Source organism: Erinaceus europaeus, chromosome 4 (assembly GCF_950295315.1).
Source record: "Erinaceus europaeus chromosome 4, mEriEur2.1, whole genome shotgun sequence".
Taxonomy (NCBI): Eukaryota; Metazoa; Chordata; class Mammalia; order Eulipotyphla; family Erinaceidae; genus Erinaceus; species Erinaceus europaeus.
Window position 1 is genome coordinate 108,164,678 of NC_080165.1, and position 21,415 is coordinate 108,186,092.

The window sequence follows — 21,415 nt, forward strand, 5'->3', positions numbered from 1 at the left end:
ACACAATACATCAGTAACTGCAGAAATAAGAGCAAAGCTGTGGGATGAGCACAGCCCCACGCTAGCCCCCAGTTTTCAGCTGCGTTTTCGTTGGACAGGATGACTTGCTTTCCAAGCCTGAGTGAACAGTAGGGCAGGTACTTTTCTTAGTCCTATAGAGCTTTGCTTGAGAGAGAGAGAGAGAGAGAGAGAGAGAGAGAGAGAAGCTGCTTTAATTATAGGCGAGAACAAACCACTGAAGATCTGAACAAAGACATCGCTGCTCTCCTTTTTTTCTCTTTAAATTGTAGCCAGCAGGAGCCCATTGTGTTCCTTCCAGAAGCTCCAGAGCTGGTGGGCAGATTTCTCATCTGACTGCACAGGGCGCTGAGACGCATCCGGGCGGGCGGTAAACTTGTCCCTGCCAGACAAAGCTTCAGTAAATCCAAACTGTGTGCATCAGACCTGGGCACATAAAATCTCCAGCGGACTCTCCGGGACCGCTGGCCATGCCTCCCCAGTCAATTTCCAATCTCTCCCACACAGTAGGCTCCAACCAGAGCCCCCCGTTTCCCGGCGTGTCCGAAAGGGACTTCCTGCCCGCCCCAGAAGGGAGTACCGCTGAGTTTTTGATCCGCTGTGTGATCCCTTCCCTCTACCTGCTTCTCATCACGGTGGGCTTGCTGGGCAACATTCTGCTGGTGAAGATCTTCATCAGCAACAGTGCCATGAGGAGCGTCCCCAACATCTTCATCTCCAACCTGGCAGTGGGGGACGTGCTGCTGCTGCTCACCTGTGTCCCAGTGGACGCCTCGCGCTACTTCTTGGACGAGTGGGTGTTCGGGCAGGTGGGCTGCAAGCTCATCCCAGCCATCCAGCTCACCTCTGTTGGGGTCTCAGTGTTTACACTCACTGCCCTCAGCGCTGACAGGTAAGGGTGCACGGAGGAAGGGTGGTCTAAGATAGTGGAGAATGGAAAAGAGCCCTTCTGAGACATAAAGACCTGGAGTACCTGCCAAAGAAAGAGTAAAGGACCTGGGGAAGGAAGGGGCTGGGGGGTGAGGAGGGAGAAAGAAAGGGAACCAGGGTGTTAGAGGAAAAGAAGACTGAGGTGTGACGCTTGAGAGAAAGAAAGAAAGAAAGAATATTATCATGTTTTAGAATAAATAATATTGTATTAATTTGAAATTTATCTTAAAATTTCATATCTTAGTTGTCCCTCCCATGAATCCCCACACTTTGGGAATCTAGAGTCTTCACTTTATAGAAAACCAATGGAGTGAACAGCAAAAGGGCACTTAGAAGTTTCTTGTGTGTGCCTAAAATCTTAGAAGTGCAGTTCTCCTATTCAGTAATATATATGTCAGGTAAGAATGTCTGCCTTCATATTAGGGAAAATTCTGATTTTTTTGATAGAAGAAACAGTATTTGCTCTTACTAACTAAATGATACTATTGATTTGACACAAAAAACATTTAGAATAGTAAATATTCTTCAGACAACTTTGTTTTAATAACTTAAGTGACTCCTCCCAGTTACTACCCTCCAAAAAAAACCAGGTAGACCTCAAATTTTATTATCTAAAAACAATGTTGCAAAATATATCTTTGATAAAAAAATCTGCATTGCACATATTTTATCACTGGAAGCTTCCATTATTACACAAGGTTTACCAGCTAGTTCAACTGTATCAATTTCTAGGTGAGGATATTGAGGTTTAGGAATGAATGTCCCTCTGGAAAGTAAAGGAAAATTCAGACATGGGGATTCTTGGTTTAGTGCTGCTACCCAAGAATCTCTGTAATCATGGTTAGTGGCTTTTAAGCAGGAAATAATGTTTAAATTGGGATGAGAGATGAATTTAACAATTAGGCATCGTTGCATGTAGGTGTATCCTAATTTCCTTAGGAGTTGGTTTTAGACTCAAGTTATTTAGATTAACAATTTAACTTAGAATGTTAAGGTGGTATTCAATATCCTTTGCATTGATTTACACACTAGATTAGATGGAGCAGTTGCGCCATCTAGACTTTCTGGTATTTGCAACAATAAACTTTATATCACTTTGGCATTTAATGTTAATCTTCACTGAAATCAAGACTATATTTTGTGAAGAGTTGAGAGTCATATTTTCAAATAGAGTATTATAAACGTTTTAATTTGTGCAATGTTTTCTCTAAAATGATATTTCTATACAAATGGGTTAAACAATTCTTATAAAAAATCTTGTTTGTAAGAGTACATTTTATTTTTTCTTTGAATTTTATAATGAGAATTTGATTTTTTTATTTCAGTTACCTTTTTTTCTACAGACCATCTTAATTAGAAAATCTAAAATAATCTATTTAATGTGTACAATAATAAATAAAATAAAAAGCTTATTGAATGAATATCTAAAAGTAGTTAACACTGAGGTCACATTTAAAACATGTTCATTGATATTAAGACCAAGGGGGCTGAGTTTATTTCATAATGATTTTTATCAGCCTGTTATAGAAACTCACAGGTAAATTTGCTCTGAACAAAGCTATAGAAAACATCACATACTTACTCCTTTTTTGTTTGTCTGTTTGATATGTCATTCTTGTGCTTAATAAATATAGAATAAAAAACTCTGGTGGTAAGAACAACAAAAACAAAAGCCCAGAGCTTAAGAAATGTAAGACATAGTTGTTAGCCTTCTCTATTAACATATACATATTTACTTAGTGAATTTGTGATTAATTATATTGCAATAATTTCTGGAAAAGTTATTTGACTTCCTTCTAAGTATTTTTAAAAAACATTTTCCTAACATTTTATATTTATAAATTATATAAATGAGATTATCCTGCTGGTAAAGGGAAACAATTTCTGAAGACTATTACTTTAGACATTCCACAAATGTCTCTAAGTTCCTTACCAATATAATCATTTCTGTGGATGGCAAATAGTTTTTCAGTCATTAAAAATATCAATTGAGAAAAAAAAAAGAAAGCATAGATACTCTAGCAGCAAAGGCAAAGAAAGGTGATTTGCCTATAGTTGATCTAGAGGCTATTTTTTTTTTCCATTAGTGTGTGTGTTTTTGAAATATGAAGTTATACTGATAGCTTGGGCTATAAGTTTGTGTTTGGGTAACATAAATTAATGAATAAGAAAGCAGTGCTGTTGTTGAGATGATTTATACCTTTTTTATCTAAGAAAATAGAGATAGGTAGTTTAAGAATAGAGAGCATAATGCTATAGAAAAAAGAATCAGGGAGATAATTAGATTCCAGAAAACATATTCTAATGTGAAGTGGAGGATTAAAAGTTCTGTATCATTCATGACAGTATCACTGGATAGCTGAGAAACACAAGATTTATGACAGTACCTTAAGGCATAAATTGCCTTGCTTGATATGACTGAAAGATGGTATAGGTGACTTTCTGGTACTTATGATGATTTAATTCTGACTTTATAAACTCTTTTGAGAAATTTGAACTGATGCATATTTAGAAAGGGTCACTTTGTATCCACTGTAGGTGTGTTTCACAGATGTTTCAGAACTAGAATAGTAGAGGAATAGTACATGATTGGAATTGGTGATAACATGATAGTGTTAGCAGTTTAACTTTTACTTTCTAAAAATATTTACTTATGTAGAGAGGGAGGGAGGGAGGGAGGCTGGGAAAGACGGACAAGAGAGACGAGAGAGAGAACACCAGAACATCATATCTGGTACATGTGGTACTGGGGATCAAATTTGTGACTTCATGCTTCAGAGTCCAACACTAGCCACTGCACTACCTCTTGTACAGTTAATTTTTATTTTTGAAGGAATTTTTCATTAGAATTTTGAAAATGCTCTTTTTTTGCTTGCTCACAAATAGTTTATTCAAAGTGTTTGCATGTTCTTTGTTATACTGTGTTTGTAATAGTTTACATGCATACAGTCACATACACATACCTACTTGTATTCCACACTCTTGGGTCATATGTGATCTGACACTAGCTTTGCCTATGCCATACTTTGCTAATAGTTGGCATTCTAGATATTCACCTTACTGTCCATTAGAGTAGTTGCATTTCAAAACAGAGTATTGTTTCTTTGACACTTGATGCCTTTTTGACCTCTAACTGTCCATAATTAAAATGAAAACAACTTTGAAGAGAGTTTCAGCTCTCTTCTCTAATGGAAAATCTCCAATAAAGATCTATAAATTTTATTTATTTATAAACATAGAACTAGATATCGTTTCATTTATTTCTGATGTAACTAATAGCTAAAATGCATTTACACTTTAAGTCTAAAATTACATAAGGCAATAAAAATAAAATTAATACTATGTATCACCTGTGATTTTCTTCTTTGATAGTTAAGCAGCTAATGTTAGATTAAAAGCAAAAATAATATTTCACTGAATCTGGTTAAATGTTAATTTTAATAATTTCAATTTTTTCTGCTCATATTTAAATTTAAGATGTTTAGGATTAATTTTATAACTTAACATTAAATTATTACTATTTGCAGTATTACTCTGTTTGCATTATGCTATGGCAAATAATTATTATCCCTGGTATAGTTATTAATGTACTAAAACATATCAAATAAACCCTAACTCTGAATTCTCTGAACCTTACAGTGATTTTTATTCATTAGCCATTGTTCAGTGGTAGCAGGGAGTGCCCTTATTTTGTTTGCTAGCTGGTTGACTGATTTGTGCTAATTGGAGATTTTTTCCTACTTTGGTCTATAGTCCCAAGCAGTAAATGGGGTGAAGCTCTAATTTAGCTGCTGAGTGTATTATCAGAGTGTGCTCCTAGTGTAGACTGCCCACACATGCCTGAGGGAAAAGTTAACCTTCATGTTTTAGATTAGTCCATGTTAGCAAAGTGGTGAGATAACAACTTTCAACCATGTTCTAAAAGCATTTAAGACAACTTAAAAACAAAAGTAAAACAACATACAATAAATCCCTCTCTCCATTGTTACAGGCCATCTCTATCAAGAACAACAAAAAAGATCCCTTTGTGGGCCCCCCATAGGACCTTGCCCTCCACTTGGATCAAAAACGGTAGAGAATGTTCCCATCCTCCGAAGGGAGGATGGCAGCATACTCTGTGCTACACCTGAGGAAGATGGGTCTATATTGGGGCAACCTGGAATGTTCCTACTCATGACCACAGAATGTGAGCTCAGATCTCCAGGGATGCACAGGTCATGTAGGCTCCTAAGCTGAATATGGGCCCCAGACCAAATCAAATTGATGGGGTTTATAGTCAACAATATTTATACCCCTTTCCCATATTAGGGAGCTTCTCTTCCCTGATCCAGCTTTCTGTCCCTTTTCCAGCCATGACATCACCTCCCCAGAAAATAACTTGTATCCACCTGCATATCAGATTTTAAGCTCAGAGAGGGAAAAAAAAACATAACTAGTATAGCTACATGCCCTTAGAAATATGCTTACTAGCTATTTACAAAATGAAGGACTCCCCAACACTTCATCTACACTATTCCAGCCTTTAGGTCCTTGATTGGTCAACAATTTGTTTGGCTTTGTATGTTAACTCTATTTTCAGCCACCAGGTCCCAGATGCTGGGATGACCCCACCAATGTATCCTGGAGCTCAGCTTCCCCAGAGCCCCACCCTACTAGAGAAAGAGGCAGGCTGGGCATATGAACAGACCAGTCAACACCCATGTTCAGCAGGGAAGCAATTACAGAAGCCAGACCTTCCACCTTCTGCATCCCACAATGACCTTGGGTTCATACTACCAGAGAGATAAAGACTAGGAAAGCTATCAGGGGAGGGGATGGGATATAGAGATCAGGTGGTGGGAATTGTGTGGAGTTGTACCCCTCTTATCCTATAATAGGAAATCAGGTATAAGGAAAATAAAGTTGATAAAAATACTTTCACAAAATATGAGTCACATATTTATCTGAAAGTTTTCTATTTGTCTTTTCTTACTGTGTATTCTGTTGGTATATTTTAATTTTGAAAGGAAAAGGAATGTTATTTTGCATAGCAAGTGCTCAGTTATTTTATATACTCACATAAAGAGTTTGAATTATAATATACATTTATGTATTAGTGTGTTACTAATATAAGTTAATACTAGTATAAGTTAATACTAGTATAAGTTAATACTAGTATAAGTTAATACTAGTATAAGTTATATATTAGTATATTTATGTATTAGTATATTACCATAAGTCATATGGTAATTTAATCTTTCTTTCTTTCTTTTCCCTCTTTATTTTTTTTTACTGATTTAATAACGATTGATAAGATTATAGGATAAGGGGGGTAGAATTCCATATAATTCCCACCAGAGATCGGTATCTAACCCCTCCACGGGAAAGTTCTCTTTTCTTTATCCCTCTGGAACCATGGACCGACCCAGGATCATTATGGGGTGAAGAAGATGGATGGTCTGGCTTCTGTAATTGCTTTTCCAATGGACATGGGTTTTGACAGGTCAGTCTATACCCCTAGTCTGATTCTACCTTTCCATAGTTAGGTTCCAGGACACGTTGGTGAGGTCATCTGCCCAGGGAAGTCAAGTTGGTTTCATGGTAGCATCTGCAGCTTAGTGGCTGAAAAACATTGATACAAAGCAAAATAAATTGTTTAATAGGAACCTAATTTAAAGAATATATCAGATGAAATTTGGAGTTTCCGTTTTGGAAAAAGCTAGGAAGTCTATTTTAGGTATATTCCAAGGGGCCCATGACTTTATTGATTTTTGCCTGAGCCCTACAGCTAACATGAAGGTGGGGCTAAAGGTAATATCTAGGGAGATGATGTCAGAGTTGGAAATAAAACTAGAAAGCTGAATAAGGGAAAAGAGTACCTCCCAAATATGGGAAAAGTATATAAATACCATTAATTACAAACCCCGTTGATTTGATCTGGGGCCTATATTCAGTGTAGGAGCCTATATAACCTTTGCATCCCTGTAGGTCTGAACTCACATTCTGTGGTCATAGCTAGGAACTATACATTCTAGGCTGCACTTATATCTTTCATTATATTTATTTATTTATTTATTTATTTATTTATTTATTAGATAGAGACAGCCATAAATCAAGAGGGAAGGAGATGATAGAGAGGGAGAGAGGCAGAGACACCTGTAATCCTGCTTCACCACTCGCAAAGCTTTCCCCTGCAGGTAGGAACTGGAGCCTAGAACCTGGGTCCTTGTGCATTGTAACATGTGTGCTCAATCAGGTGCACCACCACAGGATCCGACATATTTCTTTAAAGACTTTCATATCATCTTCCAAAAGAGCTGCACTAGTTTGCGTTCCTACCAGCAGGTAGAAGTGTCTTTTTTTTCTTTTATCCACAACCCCACCAACACCTGCCAATTCCTGTTTTGTTGGTGTAGGCCATCCTCACAGGTGTGAGGTGGAATCTAGTGCAGTTTTCTATAATGATAAATGCTGTGAAGCATTTCTTAATATTTCTGTGGGCTTGTATCTGTTCTTTGGAGAACTGCCTGTTCAATTCTTTGGCCTACTTTTTTTTATTGGGTTATTTTTCTTTTTCTTTTTGTTAAGCTGTACCAGTTCTTTATAGAAGTTTGATATCAATTGCTATTAATATGTAATGTGCAAATATCTCCTCCAAATTACTGAGTTACCTGGTTATCCTTGGGGAGTTTGCTTTATATGTATGCTTTTAAATTTGATATAATCCCATATTATTTACTCTTGTTTTTATTTTGCATGCTGGTGGATTCGAGTCTCCAAAAATGTTTTTGGTGTTAAGGTCCTGCAACATTTTACTATTTTTAAAATATTTTATTTATTTATTAATGAGAGGGATAGGAGGAGAGAGAGAAAGAACCAGACATCTCTCTGGTACATGTGCTACTAGGGATTGAACTCAGGACCTCATAGCTTGAGAGTTCAACACTTTATTCACTGTGCTACCTCCTGGACCACCATTTTGCTATTATTTAATCTATACATTTTAGAGTTTTTAGCATAATATATAAATCTTTGATCCATTTTGATCTGATTTTGGTGCGTAGTAATAGATGATGATCCATTATTTTTCTACATATGGCTGCCCAGTTGTTCCATCACCATTTGTTGAAGAGGCCTTCTTTTTCCCCATTGAATAATTTTGGCTTCTTTGTCATATTTGATGTGATTATGCATTATGTGGGATTATTTTTGGGAGTTCAGTTTTGTTTTATTGACCCTGGTGTCTATTTTTATTCCTATACTATTTTAACTACTACTGCTCTGTAATGTAAACTGAAGTTGGGGAGCATGGTGCCTCCATTTTTTATTATTTTTCAATAAAAATGCTTTGGATATTTTTGTTTTCTTGTGGCTTCACACAGATTTTTGGATAAGTTGTTCAATTTCCTTGAAAAATGCCACTGAGATCTTGATAGAGATACAATGGCCATTTTAGTAATGTTTATTCTTCTAGACCAGGAACAAGTAATGTGCTTTTTAGTTTTCTCATTTCTGACAAGTTCTTAGTTTAAACTCTATAGTTAGTCCTTATTTAACTATTTGCATATTGCAGATGCAGAAAGATTGATGCTTATATGAGGTATCTTAATTTTTTTTTTTTTTAGAGATTTTTGCCTGTTTTTTTTAAAGTGATTTAATAATGATTGACAAGATTGTAGGATAATAAGGATACAATTCCATACAGTTCCCACCACCAGAGTTCCATATCCCTTTCCCTTCCACTGGAAGGTTCACTATTCTTTAACATGCTGGTGAGCTAGGAGTATTTTCTGGGAAGATGGTATCAGAGCTGGGAATAGGACTCGAAATCTGGGCCAGGGCATAAAGAAGTTCCCAAATAAGAGAAAAGTATATAAATACTATTAACTGTAAACCTCGTCGATCAGGCCTAGGGTGCATGTCTACTCATATCTAACACAGAAGCCTTTGTAACCTCTGCAACTATGTTGATATAAGCTTGCATTCATAGTATTTGATAAAGTACTTAATCAAATAGTTTCTACTTAGACCTAAATACTCTCCTCAACTGTTATATCCTGTTTCACTTCCCTCAATCACTCTAACCCTGTCAGATAAAGTAAGGACTACAAAAGCTAGAACAAGTGTCTTCATTTTGGGTGGTTTTACTTGCTTGGGATCAATCCCAAAACCTTACACAGGGAAGATAATTGCTTTGTTCTCTGAGTACTTCTACCTCATTGTTGATTTTATTTATTTTACACTCATTTCAATCCTTTAGACCAAGATAGTTTTGATTTTCAGTCCTTGCTCAAAATCCTTGCTCTATCCTAATATTGCTAACTTTAGACTTAATGAGCTATCTCAATTTGTTTTGATTATGTATACAAAATTTCCTCTGTTATCTGATTCATAGTTTACACTTTGTGAACTTTACTGATTTACTTAGGTTCCTGACTGTTTTTTAATTATCCATAGTTCTTTGTGTAGAATAAGAACAAATACTTAGCATTTACATCTAACTAGCATGCTGCTTGATTCATCTTTATGTTATGATTTTTCTTTATGAATAATACTTCATTAAGAATATTTTTTCAGTATAATAATACCTGTTATACTATTAAATTCAGTGAGTTTTTTTTAATCCTTAGGTGACTATACACTACTAGTTTTTCAAAAACTATTTGAATGAAGAGGAATGAACATATAGATAATACTTTATACTATATTGTTTCATTTTTTTATTATTTACAATGTGTACATGAAATATTGGTTTATGTACAACCTATTCTCTGATATGTGTAAATAATGCTTTAGTATTAATGATAATTCTTTAGTAATATGTTATTTTAATCTTTAATTTCTCAATTTATGGTATTTGCAATACTACATTTTTATTAAAATGTATAGCAAGTAAAGATTCACTCACACATACATACACACACACACATACACACACACACACACACACATACACACACAAGCATGTGGTGCTGATACATGACGGTAGAGAAAGACCTAAATTGGGGGTGAGATGAGAAATTATAACCATATGTTAACAACTGAACTGTAAACCACTACCCCCCGATAAAATGATATAAAAAAGAAACAACTTGTTGAAAAGGCCCTTCCTATCCTTTCCTTTCCTTTCCTTTCCTTTCCTTTCCTTTCCTTTCCTTTCCTTTCCTTTCCTTTCCTTTCCTTTCCTTTCCTTTCCTTTCCTTTCCTTTCCTTTCCTTTCCTTTCCTTTCCTATCCTATCCTATCCTATCCTATCCTATCCTATCCTATCCTATCCTATCCTATCCTATCCTATCCTATCCTATCCTATCCTATCCTATCCTATCCTCCTACTTAGTTCCTCCCAATAAATCATGAATTCTGGGTCTTTTGCTCGTTCCACTACAGCATTTTTGTTATGAGAGAATTATTCCTTTCATTATTATTTGAAAACTCTACATATTTTATGCTTACATTGAATCTGCAATAGTATGTGCTTAGTTATAAGTTAGGATGAAGAGAAGGAAATGATGTTTTCCTTTTCATTTCTGAATGCATGAAAGTACAGAATAATCTTTTGTACTAAGGAAAGCTAAATGACCAATAGCCCACAAAATCTGTCTACCTGTTCTTTGCTTCCTCCTTATAAAAATAACCTACTACTGGCTAATCTTTGTATTCACTTAAATATTAATTACCAGTTAGTAAATAGCCAGTTTTTGAGAAGATATTTCCATATAAATGAACACAATTAGAAGCCATTCTATTGAGAGGAAAATTTAACATTTGCTGTATTAGTTTCATGGACAAATGGATATACAAACATATATGTAGTATCTATGCAAAAGAATGAATGAAAAGAGTTTATAGGATGGCATAGTATATGACAGTAGAAATAAAAGCTTTACAAAGGTGAATTCTAAAGCTGAGGAAATATCTGAGAAAGTAAACCAAAAGTGATGGTGGAGATGGATCTGAGAGATAGCCAGCCTGCTTGTTATGCATAGGATTTTCATGCCTGAGGGTCTGAGGTTCCAGGTTTAATTTTAATACCACCACAAGTCAACACACTGAGCATTGCTTTAGTAAAAAAAGAAAGAAAGAAAGAAAGAAAAACAAACAAACAAAAAAAACTTCATCAGTGAAGATAGAGATGAGTTGAATAAAGTGACTAATAATTGTTATGTAAGTTCTGGGACTCTTTTGACAAGATGGATATGTTTGGGGTGGTTCGGTTACACATCCTAGTTCTCTTCAGAAAAGTGGTGAAAGAAAATAAAGAAAAACTTAAATTAAGATGCATAGGAAATTATGCATTCAATGATTATGTGGGAGTTAAGAATGTCAGAGTCATGTATTAGAAAGTAAATATAATAACATAATATTTAACTTTAGTTAATGGTATTTGTTTAATTTAATTTATCAGAGTAATATTTTGTATAATAATTTTATTTTGCTTAGATTATAAACTCAACTTTGATGGAAAACCAGAATGGCAGGAGTAGTGGTAGTACAACAGAATAATTCTTCAATTAACAATGCCAAGAAATAATATCCATAATATTTAACTTGAGAAGCAGTGTTAGAAATATACTTCCCGGAAACATAGAGGGTATTATTTGAAATTTGTTTTTAGCTAAACAGTGGAACCCAAGATTAAACAGGGAGATTCTGTCATTCTTACAGGAGTCTCAGTGCTTTCCTATTTAAAATAAAACTAACAACAAAAATGCCTCCTTGTGAGTGTTAATGACACTGACTTTGGTAATAGAAAAAAACTGAAGGTGGTATGGCTCAATGATAGAGCACATGCTTAGCATGTATATGGCCCTGGATTCAATGTGTAGCATCTCTAAATTTGGGGGCTGTGGTGGGGTTGGTGCACCCGGTTAACTGAACATGACCTGGGTTTGAGTCCCAAAACTCCACCTGCATTGGACATGCCTCAAGAATGGTAAAGCAGGTCTTCAGGTGTCTTATTTTCTCTATTTTCTCTCTTCTATTCTGTCTTTTCCACAGTGCTCAAGGATCAGGGTTCAAACTCCTGGTCTCCATCTGCAAGGGAGGTGGAGTGATGGTTCAAACTCCTGGTCCCCATATGCTTCATGAATGGTGCAGTGCTGTAGATGTCTCTCTCTCTCTCCACCTTCTCTCTCAAGTTCTCTCTGTATCTATCCTAAATAAATGTATAAGTAAAAGTATTAAGAAAAAGCATTTGAAAGAGGCGAGCAAACTGGCACAACCTCAGTGGAGACTCATCAGAACACCAGAAATGAAATTAGCCTATGACATGGCAATTACTCTCTTGGAGATATATACCCCAAGAGACCTATGCACATATGTTCATAGCAGCATAATTTATAATAGTTCAGATTTGAAAATTACAAAGATTCTCAATGATAGATGGTGACTAAGAATTGACTAGGGAAATAGAGAGGCAGACTGGGAGTATGGATTGACCAGTCAATGCCCATGTTCAGCGGGGAAGCAATTACAGAAGCCAGACCTTCCACCTTCTGCAACCCACAATGACCCTGGGTCCATACTCCCAGAGGGATAGAGAATGGGAAAGCTATCAGGGGAGGGGATGGCATATGGAGACTGGGTGGTGGGAATTGTGTAGAGTTGTACCTCTCCTATCCTATGGTTTTGTTAATGTCTCCTTTCTTAAATAAATAAAAAAATAAAAAAGTAAAAAAAAAAAGAAAAGAGAATTGTGGTATATTTATACATGATGGTATGCCATGCAACTAGCAAAATTATGAAGTCATTTTTTTGCCACATCTTAGATAGAAATTGAAGGTATCATGTTGAATGAGATCACACTTATGAATGTAAATTAAGAAACAAGAACTTATGGATGTGGTGTATTGCACCAAAGCAAAGGAATCTTCCGAAGGAGGATAAGGAATGTGATGCAAGGGCTCTAAGGTCCTGGTGTATGACGTTGGCTAAGGACCAGGGTTGGGGGAGAGAGTGTCTTGCAGACATCTGGACACCTGGCACAGAGAGATGAAAGAGATTGTACTTATGTGTCAGTAACTATAATATAAACTATTAAACCCCCAATAATGTAGAAAAAGAAAAGAAGTAAAAAAACCCAAAATTTGGGAAATGACAGTTTATAATATATTATTTCTTCCTCTTCCTCTCCTTCTTCTTCTTCTTCTTCTCCTTCTTCTTCTTCTTCTTCTTCTCCTTCTCCTTCTCCTTCTCCTTCTCCTTCTCCTTCTCCTTCTCCTTCTCCTTCTCCTTCTCCTTCTCCTTCTCCTTCTCCTTCTCCTTCTTCTTCTTCTTCTTCTTCTTCTTCTTCTTCTTCTTCTTCTTCTTCTTCTTCTGTTCTGCAGTGGGGTTTCTTGTAGATAGAGAGTTACATGGTTATTCCACAGTGTACAAAAAAGTCTTAGGATAAAAGTATTATCTTCTTCATAGAAATGAACATTTCTCTCTCCTCCTTTCTCTCTCCTTTGCTCTTACACTCCCTTGCTCTATCCTTTCTTCTTTTCTTTCTTTTTTTTTTTTTTTAAGAGTAATTTGAGATGTATTGTCTTTTCAGATACAGAGCCATAGTAAACCCCATGGATATTCAGACATCAGGGGCAGTGTTGTGGACCTGTGTCAAGGCCTTCTGTATCTGGGTAGTCTCCGTGCTGTTGGCAATCCCTGAAGCAGTTTTTTCAGAAGTGGCTCGCATTGGCAGCTTGGACAACAACAGCTTCACAGCATGTATTCCCTATCCTCAGACAGATGAATTGCATCCAAAGATTCATTCAGTACTCATCTTTTTGGTATATTTCCTAATACCACTTGCTATCATTAGCATTTATTATTATCATATTGCAAAAACTTTAATTAAGAGTGCACACAATCTTCCAGGTGAATACAATGAAAATACCAAAAAACAGGTAAGCTTGCTAGGTGACTTTATTAGAGTGTGCTTATTAGATGCAGTAACCACTGTTTAATGTTCTATTTTATGGGATCTCAAAATCATGAAAAATTTGGACAAATGACATGTACTAACTAGTCTTAGCCTAGAAAGAATATGGGTTAGGGATGTCTTTAATACGTGGTATATCAGAACTTATCTGTCATCTAGGCATAGGGCCACTAAGAATATCGATGAAGTATTTATGTGAAAAATGTACACATTTAAAAATATTTTAATGTGTATTTACTTATAAATTAATGTTTCTTCTCCCACTTGTCTACTAAGATGACGAGAAGTCTGGAAGAGTATTCCTTATGAAAGGATTGTAGGACACTCTCAGGGATCTGAGTAGGGGTTGTACAGGATGCTACATTAGATGCTACCATGACAGCAGAACAAGAATGAGAGTGATCAAGAACTGGGCTGGTGTAGAAGTACTGTTTGGTTTCAACTCTTCCTACAAAGGTTATAAGTCATAGAACACACACACACCCCACATAGTATATGTGTGTGTATGCATGTGTGTGTGTGTGAGTAATTACAATATATAATTTACGCTTTCTTCCTTAAGAAATATACAGCACAAATTTAAGGTAAAATAAATCTTGTTACTCCACAGAGATAAAAATCTCTCTCTATATGGGGCACAGTTACAGATTGTACATTTGTGCTCTGTCAGTAATTTCTTCCTATATGTTCTGCAGGTATAGGAGGTATAGGGGTGTAGCATGCAATTTGAAGGAAACAAAACTGAATCAGAAATTATTGACACTTGCTGGATGGATGTAGGCACAGACAGGGTTTTGAGGTTTTTTTTTTAATTAGTGCTTTAATAATGATCATGAAGATTATGGGATAAGAGAAGTATAATTCCATACAACTCCCACCACTAGAGTTTTGTATTCCATCCCTCTCCATTGGAAGCTTCCCTATTCTTTATCCCCCTGTAAGTATGAATCAAAGAGTTGAGAAGGTAGAAGGTCTGGCTTCTGTAATTGCTTCTCTGCTGGATATGGGCGTTGACAGGTTGATCCATACTCCCAGCCTGTTTCTATCTTTCCCAAGATGAGTAGGACTCTGGGGAGGTGGTGTTCCAGGACACATTGGTGAGGTCATCTGCCCAGGAAGTCAGGTTGGTGTCATGGTAGCATCTGTAACTTGGTGGCTGTAAAGCATTAAAATATAGCTAAACTGGTGTTTCGGATTTTCAGCAATAGCAAAATCTGGTAATGTTTTCTTGCATGGGAGGGTAATCTTTATTTACTAATGACAGACAATATAGATCCACAGCTACTTTTAAAGTTTTAAAATCAACCAGTTAAAATAATTGTTGCATAAACTAATTTTTAATCTAAATATCTGGAATTTTTTTTTTAAATATTTATTTTATTTATTTATCCCCTTTTGTTGCCCTTGTTGTTTTATTGTTGTAGTTATTGTTGTTGTCGTTGTTGGATAGGACAGAGAGAAATGGAGAGAGGAGGGGAAGACAGAGAGGAGGAGAGAAAGATAGACACCTGCAGACCTGCTTCACTGCCTGTGAAGCGACTCCCCTGCAAGTGGGGAGCCGGGGTTCGAACCGGGATCCTTATGCCGGTCCTTGTGCTTTGCGCCACCTGCGCTTAACCCGATGCGCTACAGCCTGACTCCCCAAAATATCTGGAATTTTGAAATAGAATATTCAGGTTAGTTTCATAATTCTCTTTGTATTATATATGACTAGATCAGACCACTGTGATTCAATTGTCACACAAGTTGTGGCCATTTGGGTTTTTGCTTTGATTTCTTAATTTGAGCTTCTTTTACTCTGTTCATCTCCACTTCTTTTTTTAAGAATATTTTTGATTCTACCTAGTTTGTTTAAGTATTCCTTTTGGAGATTTATAAGAATCTGATTGGGCAGTAGCTTGTTATCTGCCCTGAAGTCATCTCAATGTCAGCAGCCCCACTATACACTTGGATCTTGCCATTAGATTCTTGTGTTCTACCTGCTAGGGAAGATGCTGCATAGTAATATAAAATTCATGTTTGACATCCTAACTGCTAGAATTCTTAGTTAATTCCATGGGATACACCTGAAATGAATCGCCTCCTTCTTGAATTAGACGTTTCACTTGTACCTCCATTTGTTTCCCCTCTTTCCACTCACTGTGTTTCCCCAAGTTAGGTGGGTTTTAATCTAACTCTTACCAGTTTTTCCTGGATTACTTTAGTTAAATATTAATAGTTTTAGCATAGAAAATGTCAGGACTTCCAACATCTTTTCACATTTATGGTTCTATATTTCAGTATTTAAATGAATTAGAGAAGTAGGAAATAAACCTTGGACATTAGATGTTAGAAAATGATGTTTTTTAGATTTAAAAATGCTAGTATCCAACATTTGAATTTTATCTAGTTATCTCATTGCTTAAGTCTCTCCTGTAAAACTTTTAACATAATAAATGCTATGAAAATAAAATTACATATTTTGATTTTTAAAGGTGATTTAGCAAAGTAATGTTACTAGGGCAGATATTATGTATGATTTATGGCTTTCAGGATTTAAAACCACATATTATCTAACTTATTTATTTTATTTTTAATTAATTTTTCAAAAGGTGATTTTTTTCTCTTTATATAACACCTCAATTAATAATTTAAAAATATTTTATATGATTAATTAATCTAGTGGATATAATACAAACAGAAATTATTTGTATTTATATTTATCATAATACTATTTTAAGCAAAATAAAATAATTAAAAGATAAAATTTTAAGACTGGGGAGATAGCATAATGGTTATGCAAAAAGATAAAATTTTAATATCATAGTCTTAACATAAAGTCATTTACTAATAATTTTTTGTCAGGGCATGTTTAATCTGCCAAATATTTTTAAATGGAAATAGCATAGTGACCAAAATAGGCTTCCTTAATTGCTCAAATCACCACTTTGATGAGACAATAGCTTTTCTGTTTTGAGATGCATCCCTATCTTATGATAACTTTTGTTTCTTTCTTGACATGATCTGTTTGGAATGTGGTCAATTTCATTTTAACTAATAGAGCTCTCTCTTTATATTTGCAGATGGAAACACGAAAACGCTTGGCTAAAATTGTGCTAGTTTTTGTGGGCTGCTTTATCTTCTGCTGGTTTCCAAATCACATTCTCTATATGTATAGGTCTTTTAACTATACTCAGATCGATCCATCTCTAGGCCACATGATTGTCACTTTAGTTGCCAGGGTTCTAAGCTTTAGCAATTCTTGTGTCAATCCTTTTGCTCTTTATCTGCTCAGTGAAAGCTTCAGGAAGCATTTCAATAATCAGCTCTGCTGTGGGTGGAAGTCCTATCAAGAAAGATCATCTAGATGTCTACTCAGTTCCTCAGCAATGCGAATGACATCTCTGAAAAGCAATACTAAGAACATGGTGACCACTTCTTTAGTAAATGAGCACAATATGAAGCAGGAAATAGCACTGTAATTTCTACCATTCAGCTTGCTACCTAGAAAGAGCTTACTTATTTTTTTATCTCCATCAGAGCATAATTAAGTGGATTTCCTTTTCTTAATACTTAACTAATTTGTTTTTTTAAAATATTTTATTTTATTTATTTATTCCCTTTTGTTGCCCTTGTTTTTATTTTATTGTTGTAGTTATTATTGTTGTTGTCGTTGTTGGATAGGACAGAGAGAAATGGAGAGAGGAGGGGAAGACAGAGAGGAGGAGAGAAAGATAGACACCTGCAGACCTGCTTCACCACCTGTGAAGTGACTCCCCTGCAGGTGGGGAGTCGGGGTTCGAACCGGGATCCTTGTGCCGGTCCTTGTGCTTTGCGCCACCTGCGCTTAACCAGCTGCACTACAGCCCGACTCCCTACTTAACTAATTTGTAAGATCACTTTGGGATTGACCCAGAAAGGACAGCAAACACAGATCACATTTTTCTGTGAACATTACTTTAAATTGCATTAGTATATACTTATTGTGAACATTAAAATGATTCAAAAAGAAAATTTATTTGTATAAATCAACATTGAATCAGAATTTAAATTTTTGATTGAGTAAACTCTACTTATATTAAATTTGTTTTGTTTTGAAGTATCAAATGAATTTCTATATTGATCAATGCTTCAACAAGAGTAACATACAAACTCTTAGCACTTGAAATACAAGGACAGTTTTTTTTTTGATTTTATTTATAGTGCATTTATCTCAATAAAATGATTGGACATTCAACAGGTGAAGCTTAATCATAAGTTAACACTTTGTGATGCTTTGCTTAATAATTTATAGTAATACCTTACATTTGTAACTTCTAAGTACATAGAAGATATGATGGTTTTTGTATTATGTATAGTAACATTAATATAATATGAATATTTGTTTGCCACATTTCCTGCGCCCCACCATGGGGCGGGATTTGGCGCCGGGCTCTTCCCTGTTCACTCGCGCTTTAGAGCTTAAACTTTGATGTTACCTGAACTGCTACACATATGTAGTTTATGCCTATTTTATTAAGGATTTTACATTGATTAAAAAATTATAAGATAACAGAGGTATAATTCCATACCATATTTATTCCTATTTTGCATAATTATTATTTGTTTTAACCTAAGTTTCATTGCTCTTGTCTGACCTTTCCAGAAAGATAGAGTTGGGGTGGGAGGGAGGTGGAGAAAGTGAAATACACCATAGTACCAAAAGCTTCTTCCAGAATGGTAGGGACCTAACTCTAACCCAGGTCTTAGACATAGCAAGCAGATATACTATCCAACTATTTTGTTGACCCTATTTATTTTTTCAAATATTTGATTTTCCCCCTGGAAATCATACTACAAAAACAAACCAAGTTAATTTTGTATATTTATTAAAAGTTGAGAAAAAATTGTCAAAATCCTAATCTGTTAAACTCAGTGTAAAATATAAGGGAAGTTGTAAATGTGTTGATTTATATAATTTCATCAAGTAGTATCTTAACTGCAGATAATATTAGGAAGTAGATTATGAGTGTGGTAACATCTGCTTGGTGTAGTGAAATGTATTACTAAATTATTTATTAGTGTAAATATGGCATGCCATTTTATGTGACTATCCTTTTTAAATATGGAGTGACTGATTCAAAAGAACTGAGGTAGGGTGTCTGGAATATTTAGAATCAGAAACAACTCTCTCATTAGATTTATAAATAAGATTAAACATTTTGTTAAAATTAGGTAAAGTATGTATTCACACAGTATCTGGCATAAGTGTTTAGTAGAAGTAACTTCTATTATGTATTGTTGCAGTTAGTAACTACCATCTTTCTTTGTGTAGTAAAGAGATAATATAATTTATTCAATATTTATAGGTGCCAAATTCTAAACTGTATTCTTTATAACAATGCCTTATGTTATTTTAAAAGTCAGGATTCATTGCCATTCTATAGTGAGGAAACTAAGCAGATAAGGATCAACATCTTGACATGGAACTCCTATCTGGTTTTATATTCAGGAATTTATATTTAGACTCAATAACAGCAGATCTAGATCATTCATTGGAAGTCAGAAATAAGCATGTCAACTTTTTCATTCCTGGGCTATGGATGTTACTTAAATGGTGAAGGACAAGTAATAGTTCTCTAAGTTTACCTTTATTATTTCCAAAGTAAGAATAGCTTAAATTGTGAGTCATCAATGTGAATATATAAGAAAATAAATTTCATATGCAAAATGTGTAATTTATTGTTTCAAGTATTTTTCCATTTCATATGTTATGAAAAAATGTAGATGTTACCTAATAAAAATTAAAATAACATTATTTGTTACCAAAACATGTTTTAATTGGTTATTTACCTACTAATATATATCTTACATATTTATATGATTCTGTAGAGCTGTAAAATAGCTAATAAATTTTGAACAAGTATAATTTTTCCATTTACTAATATTTTATTACTGGCTTCATAGCACACTCAGGAAATATTATTATTAAGTTTATGAGAAATGAAATGTTCAACCACCAGGCTTCTCTTAAAATATAATAAGTATGTGTACTTCAACTTCAGAAAAATTCTGTGTGTGCATGCTCTTCTGAGAACTTTTATTTTATTCATTTTAATGTTTAATAAATCTTTTTTACTCTTCTATTTTATTTATTGGATAGAAACAGCCAGAGGAAGGGGGAGATAGATAGATAGAGAGAGAGACAGAGAGACACCTGCAGCCCTGCTTCACCACTCGTGAAGCTTTCCCCTTGCAGGTGAGGACTGGGGGCTTGAACCTGGGTCCTTGTGCATTGTAAGATGTACAATCAACCAGGTGTGCCACCACCTGGCCCCTTTCTGAGAATTTTTAAAAACAAAGAGTATAGGTATGAGTAAATATGGACAATTCTGGCATAGAATAGCATTTAAAAAATTTACTAAAGGAAAGAAAAAGTCTTTAAAAGTCAGGTTGTAGCTGTATCTTTAATCATTGCTGAAGAAGGCATTACTTATATACTGTGATTATAGTATTTTAAGCTAATTTTTCTAAATTATTTTCCAAGTTATTCCAAGCACTCTATTTTTCCCATTTGTTATGCTTAAATTTCAAGCAGGAAGTTTTCTTATATGTAGAGTCAAGTTTAAATTTGTGGTGGCTAACTTGTGTTTCAAGATGTGTACACAAAAACTTCACCAAGATTTTATTTCTGGGTGCTAACTTTCTTCCTCCATAGCAAAATAATAATATGAATTCAATGCACTTAAAGGCATAATAGTATTTTACAAAAGTATTTAATGGAACTTAGCAGAACTATTTGAAATGGGAAGCATAACCAATTGAAGTATTTTGTTTTATAGATAAACAAATCTGAGAAACATGTATCTACTATTGCAGAATTGTTTAGACGGTTTTCACTTGTAAAAATTAATTGTAGTGCATGATTTTATGTTTCAAACATCTGTTATTTTGTTGAATGTCTTAAATCCATTTGCACTGAGTGTGTATTATTCTGATTTCTTTTTCCCTTCCCTTCCATTCTTTCATCCCCTCCCCCCTTTTTTTTTTGCTTCCAGGGTTATTGCTGGGGCTTGGTGACAGCAGTACTGCTCCTGGTGGCCATTCCCCCCCCCCCATTTTACTGGATAGGACAGAGAACAATTGAGAGAGGAGATGGAAATAAAGAAAGAGAAAGGCACCTGCAGACCTGCTTCACTACTTGTGAAGCGACCCATTCCCTTGCAGGTGGGGAGCCAGGAGCTGGAACCTGGATCCATGAGCAGGTCCTTGCACTTTGTACTGTGTGCACCACCGCTCCCACCCCTGATGTATTTATTTAAAAAGTACAAGTCTTTGGGCTGGGGATATAGTATAATGTCTACGAAAAAGACTTGTTTCTGAGACTCTGAGATCCTAGTTCAATCCCCAGCATCACAATAATCCATAACTGTGCATATTCTGGTTGTATGTTCTTTCTTTCTCTCTCTCTCTCTCTCTCTCTCTCTCTATATATATATATATATATATATAATTATGCTATATACATAATATAGCATATAATTATATATATGCTATATTATGTATATAATATAGCATATATAATATACATAATAAATTAATAACATTTTAA

General features: G+C 35.1%; 1 protein-coding gene across 1 annotated transcript; it reads left to right on the forward strand.

The window, feature by feature from the left end:
- The first annotated feature begins 488 nt into the window (after positions 1 to 488).
- NMBR (neuromedin B receptor) lies at positions 489 to 17,708 on the forward strand. The gene is made up of 3 exons (XM_007525866.2): positions 489 to 910; positions 13,462 to 13,810; positions 16,908 to 17,708. The coding sequence occupies exons 1-3, from the start codon at positions 489 to 491 to the stop codon at positions 17,304 to 17,306; spliced, it is 1,170 nt and encodes a 389-aa protein (XP_007525928.1). The 3' UTR covers positions 17,307 to 17,708.
- Positions 17,709 to 21,415: the final 3,707 nt, after the last annotated feature.